We start from the raw sequence: 25157 nt of genomic DNA, 5'->3' as shown, positions 1-25157 counted from the left end.
GCTGCGAACCGCAATTGCAGCGTTGCTGTAGCTTGTTAAACAATACGAGGATTATGAAGAGAAATGAAGCGTTTAAATTTACAAAAACAGGCAGTTTGGAGTACAGCAGCGACTGACCGCAGCCCACCACACGGGACACGTGACGATCCGGTCCGGGAGCCGGGGACGGCTCTGGGTCCGATTCTAGCTTCCTTCTGTCGCATCTGCCTCAATCCCAGAATGCACCTGGTCTGCGTAGCGATGAATGAACGTGTTAGTTTAGTTACCTTTTGGGATCAACAACAAAAAGAAAAAAGTATTTTTGACTTTAAAGGTTCAGTGTTATGTTTTTCCCAGCCACATAGTTGGCATTTCAGCACACAATCAAGCTACTATGTCACCTAGCATAAATTAGCACCTTCAATCAAATTGGGTGTCTGTCTCTTTAAAAACTCCCGCTCTTTGTGAAAGGAAGTCACTTTTCATCATTTCCTCTTTGATTCAGGTTAGAGCTGGAGGTTCTGAGTTTGCTCGAAAAAACGATATTTTCTGAAGACTGCAGCGCCACGGTGGGTCCAAACCTTCAATTTGTTCTTTCATTAAACCTTTAAACTCATAATATCATTGTGTCGCGGTCCTTGCTAGTGAAAGTTAAATCACAAAACTACCCGTGGAAACGTGCCACAAAGCGGTTATGAGAAGCGCTGGATTGTTGAAATGCTAAGCATGTTTCTTTTTTAGGACGAAAATAATTTTTTGACATGCCATTATTCAGTAAAGTACTAAATAAATCAAACTTTTTAAGTCTCTCTTTTTTCTCCAATAAGGTGGAATGGTTGAATGAAAAAATAATTTAAAGTCTAAATTTAACAGAGGTATGAATATTTTTTTTGTCAACCTTTTGTACTTTTAGCTTAATTAAGTTTGCACAATTACAATACAGATAATATATATATATATATATATATATATATATATATATATATATATATATATATATATATATAAAACACCAAAATAGTAAAAAAAATACTTTCAAGAATACAATCCTTTATCAGTTGATCATAAATTTAATACAATCATATAAAAACATATCTGCAAAGTATTAAAGGGAATTTAAATAACATTTTCACATTTTTTCATCTTACAAGCTGAATTTGCTCAGCATTATGCTGCCACCACTATGTTTCACAGAGTTGGATGTTCGGTGCAGTAACAGGTTTTCACTGCGTGTTTCTGCTACTTTGTGTCGGTCCTCACATAAGATCCCATTAATACATGTAGTTGTAAAGCGACAAACGTTTTCAGGGGTTCCAGATGGCAATGTAAACCCATTTTTAAAAAAATACATATTATTTTAAACTTAAAATGTATATTTCATGGCAACCTCCAGATTTTGAATTATCTCGATAAGTTTCATTATTATTATTATTATTATTATTATTATTGTCCCAGGGCAAAAGCAGGTTGAGTCAACCTTCCAGTCACGCTCAAGGCCCAAATTACCAACTGTCCCTGAAGGCCCCGTCAGAACCAGATTAATAAAGAAGTCAGCTAACCAAGCAGCCGAAGAGCCAATTCATCTTCTGGTTTGCAGAGGATGAAATGGGAACCATATGAACAACATTCCAGCTCGTCCTGATTCTGGGTGTGTTGCTTGTTGTTGCCGGTGGTTTGGGGAGTCTGAGAGCCTCCAGTGATTTAGCTTGTGTTGACACTGTCCTGGCACCACCCCTGCGTCTGACTCATCGCCCCGCACCAACTGCAGCACAGATCAAACCTGGCGGATGGACCTGCAGAAGGTCATCTTTCATTCATCCTTACAGTAAATATTAGCCCTCCATCCTCATGTCCCGGCTCCATTCCTCAAGAGGTTTTGGGAGACGCAGGTGTCCTCTGCAGGATTGTTCGTCGTAATGGGACTTTGCTCAGGTGTCACCACATCGAGCTGGAAGCACAAAAGTCCAACTGAGGCCGTTTTATCCAGGCCGGATTACAGCGTGAGGAGGATTGCTCCTGCGTGACTCAGATGGGGGATTCCCTCCGTCTGTGCACATGTGCGTCCAGGCCCGTGCGCAAGAAGCCTGCAGAAACGCACTTTAATGCGGTTACATGCGTCTTTACGTCACATCGCTGCAAAAGCCTGCTCTGTCTGAGTCTATTAATGTAACACCAACCACAGTCTGTCCTGTTTTTTGTTGTTTTGTTTTTTTTATTTTATTTTTGTGATGTTCCATCTCCCGCCTGCCATCTTTTTGAAGTTCCGTGATTTGATCTGCTGGGATCGACATGAAATTAAGAGTATTTGAGTCACAGCGCGGGCAATTTGTTAGTGAGCACTGGAAAAAAAAAAAAAAAGAGAGAGAGAGAAAAACTTCAAGGATTCCCACAAGCAGAGGGCGGAGAGAGGGGAGCGGGAGGTCAGAGGCCGCTCCAAAGCCTCAAAGCCTCAACAAAGAGAGCTTCAGCTGTTTGAACAATAAACTCTAGATGATGGATATTGATTTGTTCTATTTGTTCTATGCAGATAAATGAGAAAAGTCGGTAAAATGTCTCAAGTTGCAAACCTCAAAGTTGGGGTGAAATTGTTAAAATTAAGTTGAAGCAAAGAACGGCCAACTGGGTTTTTTTCTGTACTTCAAGCTCTTTGTGTTGTTTTTAGTTCCTGATTCACGTTGTTCTTTTTGCATTAATACATTTATCAGCACCTTTACGACGCCATGCACCTTCATCAAACCGCCTGACCGTGACATCAACAGAGATTTAATCCTCTATGCTGACTGTGTACAGATGAATTACATTTACCAATATTATTACTATTATTACAGTTTTGATTAAATGTGTTGAAAATATTCAACAAGAGTCTAATTTTCTTGTATGAATAATGGATGTTATTATTATTAATTGGATTTTTGTAGTGCAGATTTGATCAAAATTTATGAATTTCAAACCCTTTGCAAAAGCGAAACAATATTTTTTATGACATATTTCACTCATGGAAGAAAAGTTGATTTTTTTCTGTTTGTTTTTGCATTAAGGTCTAAATTTATAAAATAATATACAATTCAAAAACTTTTTTTTGCCTTTTGTGTCTGTCGCTCAGAGACATTATGGGTTTATTTTAGAGGAAATGGTGTACAGTTAAAGTGTAAGAGTGTGTTTTATCAGTTATGCTAATCACTCTAGTGCTGTAATTAGCCACAATTACCAGTAATTCCAATTCTTAGCTTTGTAAGCTTGAAATGTAAAAAATGCAGTCATCCTAAAAACTGTTAAGGAAAATCTTTTATTGTTTCAAAATAAGCATCTCAGTGTTCCAGGTTATTTGTTTCAAACAGTGAAACAATTTAACTGTGCTGTGTTGTGACTGCAGTACAAGGCCTCTTTGTGTGAACTGAAGCTGAGCAGAAAAGCTATGACAATTCCAAGGACTTACAGGGAACCCCCACAAAAATATATATATTTTTAATTAATAGAGATAGAATAAAAACATTTTGGGGTCCTGTCAATAATACAATTAATGACATCATTTTTAAACTTGCTTTTAGGAGTAAAAATTGAACGTTACCCCCTCCCAGACCAAAGAGCAAATATCCACATTTGAACTGAACACCCCCCTGGATCTGCATGAAATGGTTCGTTCCTGCTTAGCGCCTGTGATGGTGACGGTGTTCACCAGTAGTCCATACAAGGACAAGAACCACTGTAAGTCACTGTGCAGCCAAGGAAAAATAGTCAGATTAAAAAAACAGAGAGAGAGAGAGAGAGAGAAAGAAGAAAGACAAAAAAGGGAGTCAACAAAGTTTTTCACCGAGAAAGGTGGGTGGACAATGTGAGAGCAACCATTTAGCATAGTTAGCCTAGCTACAGACTACTGTTTGCCTCCATTTCACTAGCATTTAATCAGTGAAGAAAAAATAATTACCAAGATATTTATTTATTTAACTTGTCCCTGTGTCTTTTACCAGATTTAACAGATGAGTCAGTCAGCAGCAGCTCTAACCCTCTATGTCAGCATAACCTCCAACCCCCAATCAATAAGGTGAGCTATACTGTGTGTATACATCTTTATATAAGAAATTCAAACATTCTGTAAAAATTGTTAATAAAACATCCTCCTGTCTTTACTCACAAAAAATATCAAATTGTCCGCAACAATGTGCTCGAGCCATAAAGGCAGATCTATTTAGTCAAGCTCTATGCTTTGTGTTCTGAGTGATATCATGCATTATTTATTTTTTTACCTTATATTTCCTAATTCTGAACAATTTGATTGAAAGTTGGTAACGATTCATTATTTAGGTAGTCAACCATTTGCTTTTGTCAGTTTCAGTTTCTTTATTACATTTATTTTACACTAATTGTTCCACTCATGTCTGCGCTGACTGAACAAATGAAAGTTGTGTTGTTTGTACATGTTTGACCAAACTTGTGTGCTTAAGTGTGCTTTACTGATGCATATTTAATAACTGCGTAGTTTAGCACATTTGTTTGTGTTCAAAAAAAACAAAACAAAACAAAGCAACATTTTAAATCAATTCAGGAATGGTTTTCTGTATCAGATTGGTATCGGCCAACGTATCGATATCTGTATCGGTATCGGAAGTGGAAAAAGTTGGATCCGTGCGTCCCTGGCTATGTAGTCACGCAGAGCACCGTGAGACATTTCCAGATCCAACAGGGTTGAGCAGAGACAGAACTGGTCAGAAATCACTGCAAATTATTGTGGCGTCTTGACTCTTTTACAAACTGTGAAGCTTTCAGATGGAGTGGTGGATGACGTTTCTCCATGTGAAATGTGTCATGATTCTTGGCTGTTTTGGTTTGTGGTTTTGTTATGGGTTATTTATTGTTCATAGTTTTTGCATCATTAGTTCTCTCTGGTAGATCTGTTTTTACAAGTTATTCTGGTGTTCCCCTTGCTGAATAGTTTCTGTTGTGTTTGGTTAGTCCTAGTTTAAGTCTTTTCATGCTCTGTCGGTTTCTCTTCCTCGTTGCTCATCAGGTTTCGTCATGCCCGTTCATGTCTAGTTTTATAGTTTATTCTTTAGCCCTGATTATTAGCTTTTCCCTTCAGATTATTCCTGCCATATTCTTGTATTGTTTTTTTTTTTTAATTCATATTTAATAGTTTCATGTGTGGTATTTAGGTTTGCTGTTCACTTCTTTGTCTCCTAAACTATGTTTACGTGTTATGCTTCATGTGTATTTGTTTTTATTTTTCTTAGATTGTTGTGGGGCCCGTTTCTCATTTTGGTTCCAGCTTGCCAAGTCGTTTAAAGTCTGCTTTTTTTTCTAATTCCTTTTTTTTTTTACAAAATAAATCAATCTAATGTCACACTTCACTGCTTGTCTGGAATTTGGCTCTCTAACAGCCACCATGACACAAATGTTTTACATTCCAGCAGGAAAGCATCTTTGTTTGTGCTATAAATGAACATGTTCATACATCATACACATTACAATGTGAGAATGTGAAAAGATGTGCGTTTTAGCATGAAAAATAGGCATATTGTAACCGGGATTTGGTTCAATCGCGAAAGGAATTTTTTAAAATAATGCAACAGGATATTTCACAAACATGAGCAGTACAATTTTCATAATGTAGCATGAAATAACTTTTATTCTCTATTGCTATGGTGACGGCTGCACGCTTTCCCCGAATTGAGTTACAATCAACCATTTAATTGAACCGAATTAAGGTAATTTTTTATTCATATATAGCACATTTTCAGCAACAAGGCAGTTCAAACTGCTTTACACGAATTAGAGGGTGAACCATAAGTTTCCATGCATAGGAGAATGTAAAACGTATATTTCTTTTATATTTCACCCAAGAAGATGGGTTTGACAAGAGAGCAAAGAATTGAAATTATACTGATGGCTGGATCGGGAAGCAGTCACACGGTTGCACGAAACTTTAACAGAAAACATAGAACGAACATCGCACATTTAACATTTAATGCTAAATGTTGATCTGAGGTAATGCGTCGTTTCTCCAGATAAACTTAACAGAAGTTTCTCTGCATTCTAAGTTTGTTCTAACGAATTAAGTGAAGCTGATTAAACTAAACCGACTGGACTGAATTAAGGAGGAGCAACATGCGCTTAAAAATAAACTGTGGTGTTTCAAGCTACCAAAGGGGAAACTTTGGATGTTCTCTCCTTGGTGTTTAACCAGAAGCACATGCTTGGATTCTGGGTTATTGTCATGTTATTGTCATGTCTGCTGTAGCATTACTAAATGAACACTCATTACTTCACCCTGTAGCATGTAGCTGGAGGGTGTAGGCTTTGATTAAAGATCCCGTTATGGCTGACACGCATTCTCAGAGGTGGCATGGCACGTGCAAACACACACACACACACACACACACACACACACACACACTTGGCCGACAGCTCTCACAGAAGATGACGGAGCCCCGGTTACAGTAATAACCCTCCTGCTATCTCACGCCCATGCGTCTGGAGCGCGGACTGTAAATCTCTCTCTATTATTGTTTTAATATCGCTAATGTTAGCATTAGCTAACACAAGTGGTAAAGCTGTCAGACATCAAACAACTGAAACATCTGAGCTATACTGGGGTGAAGACAAAGGGCGGGGGCCCAGCTTGTAAAAATAGCAGGACATGCTGATTCAGCAGAACGTGCACTTGGTTGTCCATGGGTGTTTGATGTGTGTGGGCACAATTTTATACGCTGATACACGGCTGAAATTGTGTAACAGCGTGGAGATTTCGATGTGTAAAAGTGTGCAGAACCCTGCGCAGAAACAAACCTTCCCCCCATCCCGCGCTCCCCCAAGCTGCTCGGTAAACCTGACTTCTCACAGTTCAATTTCCCCCAAACCGCAAAGCCATATAAAACTAAGCACCCATTTTTAGCTAATGAGTCCATACTAATGCCTCATGGGCAGCTTATGGGGGGAAAACACCCTGATATATTTTCCAGCACATAACTTTGTTTTTCTGAATCAACATCTCCACCTCTTCACTCAGCCACAGGGAGAGGAGTGTGAAATAATGTCTGATGGAGATGAAGCATCATAAAACCAGAACAGACATGAATGCAGTTGTGTTCGCCGCGCGTTCTGCAGGGAGCTCTTGCGCTGCGGCGCAACACAAAAACCTGTCGGCGGGGGTAAAACGCGCGCGTCCCGATTCCTGTTAACGAGAGTAATTGCTTTTTACCGCCATCGCCATGGGCGCAGACACAGACAAGAAGGGCTGTTCAATTTGAAATTAGCTATTAAGCTGCTCAATGTGGGACCATTTTTGGATAAAAAACAAAATATTTAAATTACAGATGATGTTTTTGACTCAAACGATAGACGGTTTTTATAAGACGGAACACAAAAGTTTTCATCCAGTCTGCTCCTAGAGGTGCAGAACAGTTTGGGTAAGATGTTTGAATCCCACGGTTATTTAATTACTTTTAAATGTGCTAAAATTAGCTGTGCTTCCACTGACTATAAGTGCATAAATTAACATTTTGAAAATAAAAATGCTCAATGGAAACACGTAAAATTCAAAATAACTTATTTTTCGCTAAAAAGTTCTGGTGCAAGGAGTTTTTTTTTTTTTTGCTGTATTGAAAGTGGTTTATTTCACAAAACTTCGATGGAAACACTTTTTCCACATCACACAAGTCACATGATAACAACTGGATGTTACTGGAGTAAATCATGAAGAAGAGGATGGCAGGAAGTGGTCAGAGGATGATGGTGCGGCATGTTTCTTTAACGACTCATCGCGCAAACAAACTGGGTAACACTCTATTTGAAGGGGGGTGAATAAGACTGTCATGACACTTTGATAAACATGTCATAACACCTGTCATGAACATGAATAAGCCTTCATGAATATTTATGACTGTTGTCATAAAGCGTCATTCGGTAAATTATGACACTTTTAATACAAAGTTCACATTATTCAAAATGTCTTTGTTATGACAACTTGACATTAACCAAGAAATCATTACTGATATAAATTTGTTATAAAAGTATTACTGATTGCACTTTAAAAATTAGGTAACTTTGTGTTATTAAAGGTAAAGTTTAAACAGTAATGATTTATTGGTTAATGTCAAGTTGTCATGACAAAGACATTTTGAATAATGTCAACTTTGTATTAAAAGTGTCATAATTTACCGAATGACGCTTTATGACAACAGTCATAAATATTCATGAAGGCTTATTCATGTTCATGACAGGTGTTATGTCATGTTTATGACGGTGTCATGACAGTCTTATTCACCCCCCTTCAAATAAAGTGTTACCACAAACGGTTATTTTAACTCGGTTTTTTATTTAATGGAAACTCTACAATTGTAAAATTGTGGGGAGGGGAGTTTGTTATTTGACAGTAGCGGAACATCAACAAAGTTTTGCACACATTTAGCATGAAAACGCAGCTATAGAGGCACATGCAGAAAAGCAGACAGGTATTCTGTGCAGAGTGTGAAAGTCAGTTCTTAACCCTGTAGTTCTACAATGTAGCTTGTTTCTTCGCAAAAAGAATAAAGGCGTTTTGTGCTTAGAATCATTGGTTTCTGCTATTTCATAGTACACAACACATCGCAAGTGTCAGCTGTCTGAAATTTCAAAAGAAATTTTCTTTGAATTAATGAATCCCTTTCCGATGTGAATTATTTCTGCTGTGCCCTACGTCATGCTTCGGGCTCAGCCCTGACCCAGTTAAAGTCCTGGTTGTATTTCTGATGACCGCTGTGTTTCCTTCTGCTCTTCGTGTTCAGTTATCTTCTCGCGGTGTTTACAAACTTTCTGTGTCTCCAGCCTCACTGTGTCCTCCACAGATGTTCCACATTCACTTAATCAGCCTCACCTGTTTCCAACCTACTAATCAAATCCCAGTATTTATGCTCCTGTTTTTCCTTCTCACTCATTGTCACATTTGAATGTTTACTTTGTTTCTGCTCCTGCTTTCTGCTAGTCCCTGTGTGGGGTTTTTTTTTTCCTTCTTATTTGGATTTTCTATGAGCAAACGTTCCTCGCTGTAAACTTGTCGGTACTGGTCTCTTTAAAGTACTGTGATATGTCCGCTGCTGCGTTTCAGGTCATCCACACGTCAAAACATTACATTAGCTTGTTATACTTACTGCATAGTATACCTTTATACTAGAGAGGACTAAAGAAAGAAAGAAAAACTTATCATGTGTAACATTCTGTATAATGGCCATTTTCAGTTGGAAACTACGACTAAATTTTGTGTCTGTCCTACAGTTTTGTTCTAGTCCACTGTTATCTGATTTACTGTTAAATACAGTCATTATAGTGGGGGATTTTACCATTACTGAAAGTGGTAGCCTAAATGTAGCCTTTAATGCTGTCTGTGACTGGCTTCACTCAAAGAATCCACAGTCCTGCCTGCTCTTGTCGTCATACTCTAGACTCTAAACTCTAGAGTCTAGACCTTGTGCTGACATATGGGATTGATAGTGAAGAAATAACAGTGGCTCTCCACAAATCTGTCCTCTCCAACCATTTCTACAAAACCTCTGACTTTATTTTACCTGAGTGCACCAAGTCCTTTTAGTAGATCTTTTTCAAACAGATGCTGTAACAAACTTTCAAAAAATCTGTCCCATTTCTTAATTTCTTCTCCGTCTCTGGCCCGTCACAATCTGGTGTTCTTGTTCATAGTGTTTTGAGCTCGCTGGGTAGAGTAGTCGTCTTGTGACCACAAGGTTGTAGGTTCGATTCCAGCTTCCTCCTGCCACATGTCGCCTACTGATCGATGTATAACTTGGTGAATGTGTTGTCAATATGATTGGAAAGGCATTAAATTTAACACATATACTATTGTGACCATAGACTAGTGACAAGGAGGTTGGTTCTCTGCTTTAATTCAAACCTAGAGGATTAAGAAGTAATTTACTGCTGTATAAAAGGTGATAGATAATTATAATAATCTGCCTTTATTACAGGCTATTATGTAATATAATCACAAGTTTCTTTTTTTTTACCAGAGTTGTCAAACTTACACAGAGTCACATCTCTGTTGAGCCATTGTTACTCTCAGCAATTCTCCTTAATTAAAATCGATTATATGAAAAAATCAAATTGTTGGCGTCATCCTGAGCCGGATTACTTCATCCTCAGTAACTGATGTTTAAGTCAGTTTAGCTTTCTGAGCTATCAAACATATTAGCTTCATTTTAAGCTTCAGCTTGCATGTTGAGCCAGTGTATTTGTTCGCTTTGGTTACTGCCCCCACTACAGATGTGATTAACCCATCCTGTGCTAAACAGACATGTATCACAGGCCTTCCAGGAGAAAGTTTCTTAAGTAAAGGCAGCTGTAATTAAGTCAATGTCTTTTCTACCTTTGTGATCCAAAGTCCTTGAAACGTGATGATCCAATCGGATTTCAGTTCATCATAGCACGAAATCAGCAGTTCTGAAATTTGCAAATTATATTCTCTTAACCTCAAATAATGGACTTTTGTCTGTGCTGGTTTGCTGCTTTTGATACAGTTGACCATCAGGTTCTCTTAGAAAGGCTTGAAGGTCTGAAGGGAGCAGCACCAGGCTGGTTTAAGTCCTGCCCATTTGTTCATGTGAGCGATAAATCTGCCTCACACTACTTACATAAGCTCTGTGCTTGGACCCAGTTTGTTTTACTATATGCTTCCAATTGGGGGAAAAAATCATCACAGACAAATGTACACTGTTATGCTGATGATAGTCAGCAATATCTACTCTACTAGTCCTGATGAATCCAATCTGCTAGGTAGGTTACAGGCATGTCTTGAAGGCATAAACATCTCAAAAGCTCTAAACTTAAACCAAGATAACCTGAATAGATACAAAACATAACAAAATTTCAATAAAAATTTCACTTATTATGGAAACAAATGTCTACAAATCAGTCTTCCTCTATAATCATCCCTTACATTTATTTAGAAATTAACTGTGATTAAACACTTCTACTGGCCACATCAAGGCCTGATTCCTTAAAAATGAAAAATAAAAAAATCACCTCAATGCTTCATGTCTGTCAACACGAAGCAGCCTAAGTGATTAAAACGAGACACATAGTGCCTCAATCTTAAGGAAATTGGAAAACAGATGAGATCTCTTGTCATTGGCATGTATTAGTCTGGACTGTGTTGTATTGGATTGAGTCATCCGCCTCACAAAAAAACCCAGAACAACATCTGAACCGCTGCAGGACTCACTTGTTTGAGCTCAGTGGTCAGAGACTGGGAAAACCTTCTGTCACTGATGTTGTCATTAACTATGTTCTCAACCCAAAAACATTCCTTAGATCCTAAAATGCATTTTAAAACAGCCTGGTGGATAACTCGGATAAACACCAACGGCTCTCTCTCTCTCTCTCTCTCTCTCTCTCTCTCTCTCTCTCTCTCTCTCTCTCTCTCTCTCTCTCTCTCTCTCTCTCTCTCTTCTGTGTCCTTACATGTTGCCTCAGCACATCCAGATCTGAGATCTGACTTCATGCTTGTTCTGTTGGAGCACTCGGATTTAAAGGATGACCACCCACATCGGGAAGAGTAGAGAGGTTTTTCAGCATTTTAATATTCATGATTTGCATTGGACCATGCCCTGCAGAAAACCATAAATTTGCCATCTGCCATAGATTCTCTCACTAATATACTGTGGAAAGCCAGACTAATGTTTCGAGTACATATTGTCTGCTGAGGTTTGACTCTTGGGTCTATTTGTTTCAGTGTGTGTGTGTGTGTGTGTGTGTGTGTGTGTGTGTGTGTGTGTGTGTGTGTGTGTGTGTGTGTGTGTGTTTGGGTGGGTTTCCAGTGGACGCCAAGCTTTCCATAATGTTTACTGACACAACACATTTTAATGGTTTCTGCTGAGTGCCAACAATTGAGAAATCGAGTCACATAAAAACAGTGGCGCACTAAAGTCCATTGTTTATACTCCTAGTCCAAGCTATGTAAGTCTGAAACAGAGTAGCCCTATGGACACCGCAGCTCAATTGTTTCTCTTGCAAAACTCTCAGTTACTTAAAAAGAAAAAAGGAAAAAAAAAACCTTGTTCAAAAGTCACCTATTTCCGGCATTTCTGTTGCTGCTTCCTTCGGCCGTCTGATCTGAAAAATTGTCATATTTATGTCATATTTCCAAGCCCAAACCGTCTTCCGACCATATCCTGGTGAACACCCAGGAGAGGACAACAGAGGGCTTGTTGGTTCTAATATTTCTCTCTGAGGGACTGAGCGATCCTAACAGCTCACACACATCACAGTGAACTAATAAAATCCTATTTATCCTATCATTATTCCCATTCCCATTTGCTCTTTTTCTTTTTTCTTTTTTCCTTTTTTGCACCAGTCCAAATGTCTGCTGCGAGTTAGCGGGCCGGGGCTGCAGCAGCAGTGGGCGGCTTCTCTCCACACAACTTGTATCTCTGTTATGAACTGGTGGACTTGCTCTGACCAGAGAGGGGCAGGGAAGCGAAGGAACAGCGTGACTTCACTCGTTTGGCTGGAATACAGCAGAAATTTCACTCAGAGATTACAGAGCAGCTAATCACAGCGCTCCCACCAACAGGCTGCAGCGCGGGAATTACAACCTCAACCCATCTTGTTTCATTATCTTAACTTAAAAAAAACATTTTTGAAGTAAATAAAAACTAAATAGTTAATTAGTGCGGGGGAAACTAACTGGAACTATATTGTGCGTTTATAAAACTAAAACATACAGGAATTATAGATGACATAGTTTGCATCAGATGTTGGAAGAAGCCCCAAGTCAGCTGGTTGTTCAACGATAATTGAATCCATTTTTTGTGAAAACTGTATTTTCTGTTGATTATTCATTACCCAACTGGTGTATTACAATAACATTACAATTCCTAGACCTTTTTGAATTCTGCCCCTAAAACTGAACCAAAGTATGAAAACAGTAAAACCTGACAAAAACTAAAGTAATCAACATTTAACTATGAAGTAATAAAAATGACCAAAGATACTCTAAAAACTAAATAAAGCTAACTGAATTAGATAAACAAAAACATCACAATGAAATGAAACCAAACTATATACATATATATATATATATATATATATATATATATATATATATATATATATATATATATATATATATATATATATATATATATAAAAGCAACCAAACTATCATCATCGTCGTGTCTACCACATGAAATTCCAATAAAATACACATATGTTTGTGGCTAAAAAGAATATGAAAGAAAAAAATCAATGGCTCTAAATATTTCTGCAATGTCTCCATCTTCCTGTGTGGTTCAATCGTTGCAAAAACCGCACACTTAAACCAGCGCTACAAAAGCAGGATTTTATTAAAACTTACACAAACATAAATAATAAAACGGGATGTGGAAAAACAATCAATGAAGCTCTTACAGGTATGCTACAGTCTTGAAGAACAATAATAAATCCATGTTGCTTTTTTGGGTAGGTACGTACACAGAATTGTCAAAAAAAAAAAAAATCAAGATACATAAATATATAATTTGAAATAAAGCCCCTGTGTTTTACAAACAAAACGTGTCTAATGTTAACTTTAAGTGCTGCATAATGAATGTCAGACAAAAACAAAATGTACGATTTTACAGTCGATAGATCACTTTAACAATGACCTGTCCCTGTACCTCTATAGCTAATAAATAAATATTAAATGCATATTCCCATTTACCTCGAGTTAGAGTTAAATGAAAAATTTAAATTTAAGTTAAAAGCTGAACCAAACTCAGTTTGGTTCCCCTTGTTAAGGACAAACAAGTCCATTCATGTCCTTTTACAGTCAGACAGTCCAGCTATCTTCATCGCTTCTTGGTTGTCACAATTAAAACAAGCAGGTGTCACTTCCTCTTTGGTTTCAATGACATTGTCAGGTTATTGCAGTTGATGGCAACATTAGAAAACTGGATGAGTCTTTTGGAGGACACATTGGTTTTGTTCAGGTTGGGTTTGGATCTTTTGAGGTAAGGCGTGTGAAATTATTATCAGTAACAATACTCTTACCTACAGCAGACGGTTGTCATAGCGCCGCGAGTTTGATGGAAAATAACTAAATCCCTTTGTTAGGGCTGGACAATAAAATCAATAGCAAAATATATTGTGATGGACACGTGATCAATATCAATAGATAATACGTCTGATAGAATATTCAATATATAGAACATACACTGAACTCCGATCCCGAACCAAACAGCATTCTGGGGGATGTAGGCAGAGGACAAGGCTTTCAATGCTCGACCGGTGGGTGGTATAAACTAACTGACTGGCTCTTTGGTTACCTAGCAACAACCTGTTGCGTAAAACCATTACTCAACAGCTTAAGGTGTTAAAACTGTGGATAAAACAGGAAAGGTCACACCACCAGTTTGGCAACATTTCAGATATTTAAAACAAAAACAAAAATTATAAATAATCATTGATATCAACTGATATCATCCAGCCCCACCCTGCAGTGGTGGAAGCCAACAAGCTAGTCAATCTGTTTTAGCTAACATAGACATTTAAATCGGCTCAAGCTGAAAACATTCAGCAGGACAGAAGCAGGTGTTGGGTCTGTTGTTGTTTCTTGTCCAACTGAACAACCTGAACTCCTTATTGGAGTCACCTCGGTTGACCCGGCCGGGTGCATGAATCCACCACATTCACCTCTTCAGCTCTGATTTTTGCATTAGCTGTGCAAACATGGCGTGCTAACATATTTTCCAGGTCTCATAGTTTCACAATTACCCCAGCAGACTCACAGTCAGCTGGGAACCCGCGATTGATACCATGTGTATCTGACTTATTAGCTTCCACCACTTAGAGGACGCACTTATTTTTCCAACAAGTTCAGAGTTAAACACAACAGACGAGAGAAACATTACTGATAATTACTGTAAAGAACCTCACTTCAATGCTGTGGCCTAACCTTTTAAGGCTTTCATTCCAACGTTGAGAATGTAAGCACAACATAAGAATATCATCACCTGACTGCTCATTTCCAATTGAACCAATGTGAGTTAATGTGAGGATGCCTTTTTCAAACCACCTAAAACTTTTAGGAAAACATTCATGCGCTCACTGCTGTGTCTGAGACAGTGATAACTCTCTACCCCACTGTCCCTTCTGGACATTTTGCCGAAAAATCCTTTCTGCCTCGAAAGCTCACTTCCTTTGTTGCTCCCTTATTGTTTGTATTACTACAACATGTACAGATGCTGACTCTATGTGGGACTCTAAGCCAAAAATCCATTGGCATGCAAATCTCAACACACTAAAAACGTCCTTTAAAATTCCAGTGCTGGTAAATGTTTAATCAAGAATCTCTGTGGGAAAGTAAAAAGGTTCCGTTTTTAGCCTCCCTTTTTTTTTTCCTTTCTTTCTCTTTTAGTTCACCTGATGAAAGTCTCCAGGGCTGTTGGATGAAAGGCAACGTGGCGTACAACCAAACACACGTGGTGGCGTAAAACATAAACCAAACTGGTTCGACAATTCAACATCACTAATCCCCTAAAAGTGGTTCCATCGGTTAGAAAAATGTTCAGTAGCATGTTTGCTCCGCCGGTGACAAAGTTTCAGTTACCCCACTTTACAGCCCCAAAATACGTCCCTTCCGCCTCCTGGTCCAGCAGCCAAGCGTTGGATACTTCGACAAACAAGGCGTCTCCCTCCACCAGGTTGACCACTCGGCTCTGCTGGGCGCAGTACATGTTGTAACTCGTGTTGTTCCACTGCTTGGTGCTTCCCGTCTTCATCAGCAACACCTTCCTGCTGTTCTGTTTGATGCTCTTATGGTAGACGTACTGGATGAGCTGGGCCTTGCTCACGTCCGGAGGACGCGTCCTGGCCTCACGGCCCTCGTCTGGACCGCCGATGTTGTAGTAGCGGAAGCAGGTTTTCACGTAGACGTAGTAGAGGCCCGATTCACTCACCAGCAGGTTTCCGTCGTCGTAGCTCATTTTGTGGAGGTTTCCGTGCTGATCGTCCCACTTGATGTTAATCATGCTGTAGTCCTCTGCGAGATGACAAGAACACACACACAAAAAAAAAAAGAGTCAGAGAACTTTACATTCAAACCAGAATGTTTGGTTGTTGGTAGCAAACATGTGTTGATGGATTATGTGGTTTAGTTTTGAGAAAATCGAAGTGAGAAACGTGGAGTTGACGTCGAACCACGTGATCGAGGCCAAAGCGCAAATAATAAACTGCAAAAAAACAAAAAAAAATTTCAGTAGCTGCGTTTCTGTTAACTGTAAAATTTAGCTGTGAAATTCTGAAAATAAATTTGCCTAGTAGAAATGTAGATTTTGAAAAAACACATTTTTTGATTAAAAAAAGTTTTTGCGCTAGGGTGAGAAGGTTTTTTTGGTCATGTTGAATTTGATGTATTTCACAAAACTGCAACAGAAACACCTTTTCAGGATCAGTAATCCTGATCAACGTGATCAGCGCCTGGATGTTACTACTGGCAGAAATGAAGAAGACGATGACAGGAAGTGGTAGGAGGATGATGGGTTTTTTTTTTTCATACCAGAGTTCTCACAGCATCACAAAGTTCACAAAAAATGTTGTCTCATTCAAATGTGTTGAATCCATAGCTCTAAAGTAAAATCACTGACTACAATTTCCCCAAAACACCACTCCGAAGTAGGCGGGACTTGTCACTCCAAAGCCTGAATAAGACACTGACAACTCCTCTGATTGGCTGATGATGAGTGCTAGCACCATGGATGAGTTATGAATACATTTCATGTAACTGTTTACAGTTACATGATTTTTAAAGACTTTTTAACAAACTTATTAATGTGTGATTTTAATTAAATTTCTTTTGTAATGAAAACACTGCAACTGCAAAATTATATTTCCTTGACATTAGCAGAATATCAACTAGAACTTGTGCACATTTGTGATGGAAACACAGCTACAGTTAATAGTGAACTAGTCAATCTTCTCCATGAGCATCTCAGCAATGTTTTATGAAATATGTCTGCTTATGCCACGCAAGTTACCAAGGAAGGAGGGCTGTTCTCATTGACCTAAAGTGATCTCAAACTGCATTCCTGAAGGCCAAATGTCCTGCAGCTTTTACACGCGACTCTTGTTCTACACACTTGAAGTAAATGGCTAAACTGCCTCACTAGCATGCAATCCACCTCGTGATTTGACGATGTACAAACAATAATTTTCACTCTGTTTATGAGGATGGCAGCCATATTGGATGTCGGATTGGTGCAGATCCTCCAAATTGGTGTTCTACACTCACGGAGAGTTCCAGTTGCTTTTTTTCCAAGGAACTCGTAAATTTTAGCTTCTCAGTAAAAACAAAAACCAGAGAACAGTCGTCAGTCGGAGGAAAATTGCTAAAGTAAACGTGTGGATGAAAGCACTTCATAAGATTGGAAAATCATTGGGAAGCTATTGAAAGGAAAAGAAAAAAAAGAGAACAAAACTGTCTTGACCCTCAGCTCTGGGCCTCAGTGACTGATGTCATGTCACTTTTCATTTTCAACACACTTGATTTAAGTGCTCTGGCCACTCGGGCACGAACATCACGCCCCACAAACTGACCCCATAAGTGTTCAATGGGGTTGATTTCAGCACTGCAGGCGGGCCGTCCCATCCTAAACCACACTCTGACATCTCCGAGTGAGTTGGGATTGAACTGACTGCACAATCTTTTCTCAATATCTTATAACCACCATAAGCTTTATTGGCAAGTACCAAAGTCAGAATAAAGAAAAACAAAAACCAAATTCAACCAACTACAAATTTAATTGTTTACTTTCCTAAAAGTAGCTCTAACCTTGATCCTTATCTTTAAACTTAACATTAAATGCACGGTAAATGCACAAGTCATTGAATTATACCACGATCAGCTAATGCACAGCCATAAACCAGAACGTTTTATGGATGTTTAGGACTTGGTTTGCGGATGCTCCAAGTTGGAACAAGTATCAAATGGGGACACAAATTATGTTTCTGTCGTCTTTACTAAAACTATAAGTTTCCACTTCTGCCAGTCCAGATTTGTTGTCAAATGGACGCCGTTTCCAGTGTGGATTCATAAAGATGTAGAATGTGAGCATCTGAAATTTATTGTCAGGATAGGTTCTTCCAGCAGCTAGTACAGTCACAATACTCCCCCAAATGAAAGAGCAAATATACTCTGTAGTAACTGAGTAGAAAAACCTTTTAATGGTCCGAATGGGAAATAGACATGTTTTGTGTTATGAATATAGTCTAACAAAACCCAACCAGATGGAATAACGAGAACATGTGGATGGATAAGTAAGGATCTAGTTTATCTCTTTGGAGATATTCAACAGAAGAGGATGTTCTTTTACTACCAACAGACGTCATGCTTAAGCTCTTGGAGGAGTTGGTATCCGTTTTGGGTTTGACTGTGTTCCTAAAGCCACCCTAACGACATCACCACACATGGATAATGTTTGTGTATTTATCGGCAGCGCCAGCGGGGGGAGACAAAGCTTCCAGACTGCAGATTTACTACAAAAGGCCAAAGGAGACATGTTACATCGGCTTGACTCACTCTTAGTGAACTCCTGAGGTGCTCTGATTGGTAGATGGGCGGACGGGGTTGTGGCGTCTTTGGGAAGTTTGCACCTGCTTTTTTTTCTCGGGTCTTTCAGGGCATGCACCACTGGTTCACTCTGTGGAGAAAAACAAAGGCTGGTTCAGCAAACATCAACTCGTAAACCAAAAGGTCAAAACCCATCGGCAGCCGCCTGCTTTGCGTGTGTGCGCGTCCTTTTGCGTGTGTTTGATTACAATTGAAGTTTGTAATTTGGAGACCTGCAATTACAAGAAGCCTTTTCCTTAAGCAACAAAAAGATTTGGACATAACCTACCACAGCTTAGCTCTGCTTTCACTCTAAATGACAGGCTGCTTGTAATGGTTCTGAGTGGGAGTATGCACAGACGTTAAGCACAGGGGCGTCTATGGACTACATGTCTGTGTATATCATCGTCCCTCCGCTAAGTCCCTTCTATGTCCATGGTCGTATTTACAGCTGGAGGCCCCCGTGGCGAGGGGAACTTCTCAGAGTGGCTGAGCGTCTCCCAGATTTGGCATAAACCGTATTTGGACTGAGCCGGGTTGTCTTCAGGCAAGACCGAGCATACACACTCGACGAAAACATGGTTTCCATGCGAGTAAACACTTACAGCGCCGGAGCTGCCAAGTCTCCTACACTTCTGGCAAGAGATTAACACATCAGGCTGAAGTGTTGTTTTCTGCTTCTACCTACATGATTGAGTTTACCCAAGACACCGCGAGCGCAAGCGAGAAGAGATTCCTAACGGTCTCCCGCTTTGATGCATTTCTTCACATGTGCAGAGATTTGCAGAAGCAAAATCCATGTGCAGAATTTGGAGTGATTGACAGATTGGGCTGTTATTACATCCCTAAAGATGTTTAAACTTGTTTTATGGGCTGAGGGTAGTTTCCTTCAAACCAGTAATTTCAGGAATCCTGGCACTGTTATCTCACCATAACTCAGTCATTATTGAAAAAATGGGATGGAATGGAAAGTGTAGATGAAAGGATTAGTGCTTTTTAAGCACTTGGAAACCACACACAGTCAGCCAGTCCAAAAACAGCTCAAAGAAACACTGTTAACATGGGTTTTGCAACAATGCAATGAGTTAATGTTGCTCTTAGCATTTTGTTCACAAGTCCACACAAACTGCACGGAGTTCAGCTTAAGATTAGCGCTGTCATCCAAAAACAATTTGCTGCACAAACATTTTTACAGAGCGGCGTCCTGGAATGTGACGGGCTGAAGAATCCAGCCAAGGTTAAGGAATAGCAGCTTCTCCTTGGAACCTTAATTGTAGGATCCGTCCTAATTTGTGGTGAGGTAACAAATATATAGTGCCTTGCTCAAGAATTCACATTTTCTAAAGCTGCAACTGCAAACCTCAGTGTACTTTATAGGATATTGTTTGAACAAGCGAAGAGTGTGGCATGCATTTGTATATAGTCGGCTTGAGTTACTGTTTGGTAGAAGCTCCATTCACTGCAGCTACAGGCGGGGGGCGTGTCTAGAAGGGTGGCATACTGAAATTACAATTTTATCTGAATTCCCTACTGTCTCAGATAGCAACAAACAGCATGCCAAAATCTGAAGCTAAGAAAGAGGGAGGGGGGATTATTTTGTATCCTATATAAATCGGTCTTCAGTCTGAATCTGAAATGCTGATATCTATGTGCGCTATACGAAGAAAGTGGTTGAAAGCTCTAGTTGGGGTGGCCAATCAGAGGTGCAGCTGGTGCACAGCTACAGACCAAAATGTTTGCACCTTCTGTTTTTTCCAAAATAGCTCATTATCTATGAACATTATTTCTCCATTGCATTGAGGTGGACTTTGACTGGGTCATTCTAACATGTGAACATTTCCCCTCCCATTGCAGCTCCGGCTGACTTTTAGCATTTAGCTACATCCATGACACACTGCCCAGCTCTGCTTTTTCTCAAAAGAAGCTTTACTTTTCTTTTGTTGATGTTTGCTTGGTTTTGCTAATACCAGATTCCTGGAATGCCCAACACATAGTGAACAAATTATTGTTTGGAATACGCAGGAAATGCCTGAGCCGCTCCTCTCTCCAGCTCCTCCAGAGTTCCTTCTGACAGCCATGTCTTTATGCCGCCCCTGAATTTTGAAGAGCGCATAGCATTTCACAATTGTAAGCATCTTGGCGTTAGTCTCTCACATAAGATCCCAAACGAAACACGTTGATGGTTGTAATTTGACTCAAAGTAAAACGGGCTCCAGCAGTATGAACACTGTTTGCAAGGCACTGTTCTTTTCCCTGGCGAGTAGAAGAGGAACCCTCTCTCCGGGAGACTGCGCCCGGCTACGGCTGACTTGGTCGCACATGCTTCGTCCTGGATCACCGCAGTGCACGCAGACTTCAGCTCAGCCTTTTTACTGCTCACCACATACATCACTCAACATGTCTATTATGTTGACGAGTGGTTTCTGAGATCCAGCTCGAGAACAAAAGTCCTCTCACTCAAGAGCTCGGCCACCAAAGCGGACCGTCTCTTTTTGTGTTTCACAACGCAGCGGACTTCTTCCACAGATCTCTGCACATTATGAACAGTCAGATCATGAGCTGCGGCTGATTCACGGCCCTGCGTTCTCACCACCGACCACAGGCCTGCGTATCCGTCTCCCTCCAGCCGATGGCCATCCTCAGAGGCACCGCTGTCAAACAGAATCCCTGCGCGGCTCCGGCGCTGACCCCTAGCTCAACGTGGTGAGGGTCAAGTGTCAACCTGACGCATCGTAAAGCCCAGAACAATTTCTTCCTGTACTGTTTGGGGAAAACAAAAACAGAGTTCCTCAGTCCAATACAGGGCGGGTGGTTCACCTCAGGACTCCACTAGGACCCTAACTCTCACCATACCCCTAACCCACTAACCTTTAACCCTAGTCCTTACCAGGGATAACCCAGGCCAAACCAGCATAGAATTTCATGGGAACTTAAAGCATCATGGAAAGAAACCCTAGAAAGCAAAGATCATTTTAAGTTGTTTCGCTTTCTCGATGGGCTTTGCTTTGGGTTGGTAGAAGCCCATGCCAAGAAAGGGCAGCAGCTTCCAACAGTTTGAAAAAAGGAGGAAAAAAATGACTTCAACAATTAAGAATTCAACATGTGATGCTCGAAATGACTTCCAAGGAAACACTGTAACCGCTGACGCCAGCCAGCAAGAGGGCTGCAAACTTACTGTCCAGCGTACAGCAAAATGAAAGTCGACGGAGTCGAAGTCGAGGAAAAAAAAAAGAAATCTGAAGTGAGAAGCCCTTTTTTTATTGTCTCTGGAGGTGTTTGTGTTCCTGCGGTCTGACCTCGCTCCAGCCCTGCACAACCAGCTGGGGGTTTTGTGCTTGGCTTCACAGGAAATACACCCGTGGGAAAATCATGACTCCAAAAAATTGCTGATGCTAATTCAACTCCCTTAAAAACACACCAGCGTGAATAAATACGCTCTACTTCCTCCTTCAATGGTGACAAGAAGAAATACCTGGTGTGCTTGAAATCATTGTCGGCGTTAAATCCGCCTTTGGGAGGTTGTGCTTGGCTCAGAAACTGATACTGGAGGCATTTCAAGATCCCAGCTGTTGTTCCAGGAACATTTATAGTAGAACATCGGCAGGCAGTGCAATTATGAACACCAATGTATTTTACTGGACTTCCATGTGAAAAGCCAATGTGGAAAAACAGAGCAGAGCTACATAGTTTTCTATGGATAAGCCTGTGACCATCACAAATTTTGCTGAACATTGAACTGTCCCAGTAATTACTGCGATTAACGGTAATATTGTTGTTTTGAGACCATTCTCAAGAAATGGGAAACTTATGCAAGTTAGACCAAAACTGGACCTGGAAGACGTGTTAAACAGCCAAACAAAAACAATACATAAAATGGAAATAACCACACCCAACAGAAACCATCAATAAAACGGATTATGAAGTTTCTGTAAGCAAAGTGGCCCTTCAAAAAATTATTAACTTCTGGACTTTGGACTTCTGGACTGGGCCATTGTAGCTAATGAACAAGTTTGATCTAAACCATCCGATTGAGGCAACCTTGTTGTTCTTTGAGAGATGGACTTCCACAAACCGTAAATGGACCCAAATATGACTTTCTTTCAAAAACAGCTTCCACAGAACTTAAATGTACAACAAAAAGTTGTCCTGTCAACCGAATCAACCAGCTGAGCTGTGGATTACTGTAGCTCCTCCACAGTTGCCATCTTGTCTGCTTCTCTGATCAACACTCTCTTTCCCCAATCTTTAGGTTTAGTTTGGAAGGTCATGTCTTAGTCGGTCCGTCCTCTCTTTGTGATCAGATGATGGACTGAACAGAGTTCTGTGAGATGTTCACAGTTTTCTGACCTAACCTCGCTTTTAGCTTCCCCACCACACCCTCCCTGACCCGTCTGCCGTGACCCTCCGTCTCCACAGCACTTTGTTCTCTACAGAACCTCTGAGGCCAGAAACAGAACGTCTTAAATCACACACAGGCATACACATGTGATTGGGTTTTATTCATGACTTCGCAGTTTACCCAATCACTTACAATCCTGCGAGAGTCAAGTGAAAATATCTTGAAGTTTGTGTTTGTAACAGAGTAACACGTGATAGATGTTAGCCAAAAGGGAAACATGTTAAAGGAAGTTAGCCTGACTCACCTCCATCTCCAGGGAAGGATGGGAAGATGGTGACAGGTCCACCTGCAGAGAGAGAGAGAGGGGGGGGGCAAGTTAGAACGGTGAGGGCCTCTCCTACAGAAAGGTGTCAGAAGAAGACAATCTCCAGCAGGGCTGTCAAAAAGCTTTGCGTGTGTCGGTGTGTTTGTGTGAGGGGGAGGTTAAGTTATTTTCCACATGTTTCTCTGCTTTCCACTGCAACAAGCAAAATCAAATCCATACAGAAACAACGTTCCAGTCAGAGTCGGAGAGTCCCGTTTGAGACCAACTCAGACCAGCTCATCCCGTCTTAAAGAGACGGCTACAACTCTGATCGCCCACCGTCAAGAAAGCTCTGCAGGTGTCCAGGAAACATGGAGGTCTGCTTCTGAGCTCCGAACAAATAAGCGGTGCCAAACTCAGTTCAATCCTGCATCACAAAACACCTTCCTAAACCTTCATCCTCCTCTCTCTCCCATCTCTCCTTTTGTTTTTAAAGACTGGAGAACACTGGAACCAATTTGTCAGGGTGAGGCTAGGGGCAACAGACGCTCCCCAGGTGAACTCTGAGGATCCTGACAGAGCGGACATGCGGTCTGCTCTCTTCGCTTGTTCTGACATGACAATTATACAACAGCAAGACCGCCGTGTAGCTAGAAAGAGACGGCCGAGCCACAGGACTCTGCATTCCTTACACGAGCAACAGTGTTAAAAAAACTAAAAAAATAAAAAAAAAAAAAGGCACTTGAACTCGGCCAGACCTCTCTGGAAAAAACAGCTCTGCTTATCCTTCAAAGTTTACAACTCATGACTCATAAATGGCAATTGGAAGCCGCTGATGGCATGTAAACACGCGCATGAGAAACGACAGGCTCAAGTGAAAACATCTGCAATCTGCAAACAAGGCGAGGAGACGCAGGACGCCTGCTTGAGATGTCATCTGAGCGCAGCGGCGGGGAGACAACTCGGGCGAACACGCATCTTTCCCGGTTCGCTTCGAGCGGCTCGCGCGCGACGCTATCGGGCAGCTCGGAGTGCGCGTGCAGAGAGACGCACCAAACATAAACTGCACTTTGTTTTACGCCGCCTGGACTCCTTGCACAGCAGCGGGTTGCTTCACTTCTGAGAGAACACGCCGCCTGCTTCATAAAGCCCGAGCTCAGCGTATCTCTCACTTTATGGCTCTCTGGGGAGTTATTGCGCAAATAGCCCAGGTTTTTGTTGTCGGACTATCTGAACTCGCTCGTTGACAAAAGTTTTGAGGAATGTTTTTTTTTTCCTCTTTCTCTCTCTTTTTCTTTTTCTTTTGCAGAGCACCGATCGCAATCGCCAAGCGCTACGCTTAATTGCGCCTACCTCGTGCAGGTAACCGGTCAGGTGCAATAAGATCGCGACGCTGGAGGCCACCTGAAGTATTCCCATAACAGCCAGGGTCCCGATGAACAGCGATCGGTAGGTCGGCTCCGAGCTCGGCACCGGCGGGAAGCGCTGCTGCCCGGCCTCGATGTCCATGGCGTTCCGCAGGTAGGCCCGGTACTCGCTGCTGTGCGTAGCTGCCATGGTGCGCGGCTCCGTCTGCTCTCTGCTTCTGCGATTCAGCCCCGGGGACGTGCTCCCAGACTCAGAGCGCAGGAAGGAAACAAGAGTCAGCAAAGAGTCCCTGCGCGTCTGCAAGTGGAGGGGCGGAGGGGTGGGGTAAAGGGAGAGCGCTCAGCCAATCACAGGGGATCTTGGCGATGGAAGCGAAACAGACCGCGAACCGGGTCGACCTGAGTGCCGCTGCTGCTGCTGCTGCAGGTGAAGCGGGCTCTTTATGGCGGAGATGTGACGCGACCCACGCCTCTCTGCAGCGTCCACACCCCTGATGACACACTCGGTCTCAGAGACTGAGGCTGGATTGCGGCGACGCAGCGGGGATGGAAGCAGATGGATTAAGAGAAGAAATCAGAGCTGCTTTAATCTCTGCGAAATTA

General features: G+C 41.1%; 1 protein-coding gene across 1 annotated transcript; it reads right to left on the bottom strand.

Moving 5' to 3' along the window:
* Positions 1–13286: 13286 nt before the first annotated feature.
* tnfsf11 (TNF superfamily member 11) lies at positions 13287–24956 on the bottom strand. The gene is made up of 4 exons (XM_014986779.2): positions 24541–24956; positions 23188–23229; positions 18515–18635; positions 13287–15979 (listed from the first exon to the last, which is right to left on the bottom strand). The coding sequence occupies exons 1-4, from the start codon at positions 24742–24744 to the stop codon at positions 15540–15542; spliced, it is 807 nt and encodes a 268-aa protein (XP_014842265.2). The 5' UTR covers positions 24745–24956; the 3' UTR covers positions 13287–15539.
* Between the last annotated feature and the right edge of the window lie 201 nt (positions 24957–25157).

The sequence above is a fragment of the Poecilia mexicana genome, unplaced genomic scaffold (assembly GCF_051168715.1).
Source record: "Poecilia mexicana isolate PSO_F unplaced genomic scaffold, ASM5116871v1 scaffold_2, whole genome shotgun sequence".
Lineage (NCBI taxonomy): Eukaryota > Metazoa > Chordata > Actinopteri > Cyprinodontiformes > Poeciliidae > Poecilia > Poecilia mexicana.
This window is presented reverse-complemented; position numbering and strand designations above follow the sequence as displayed.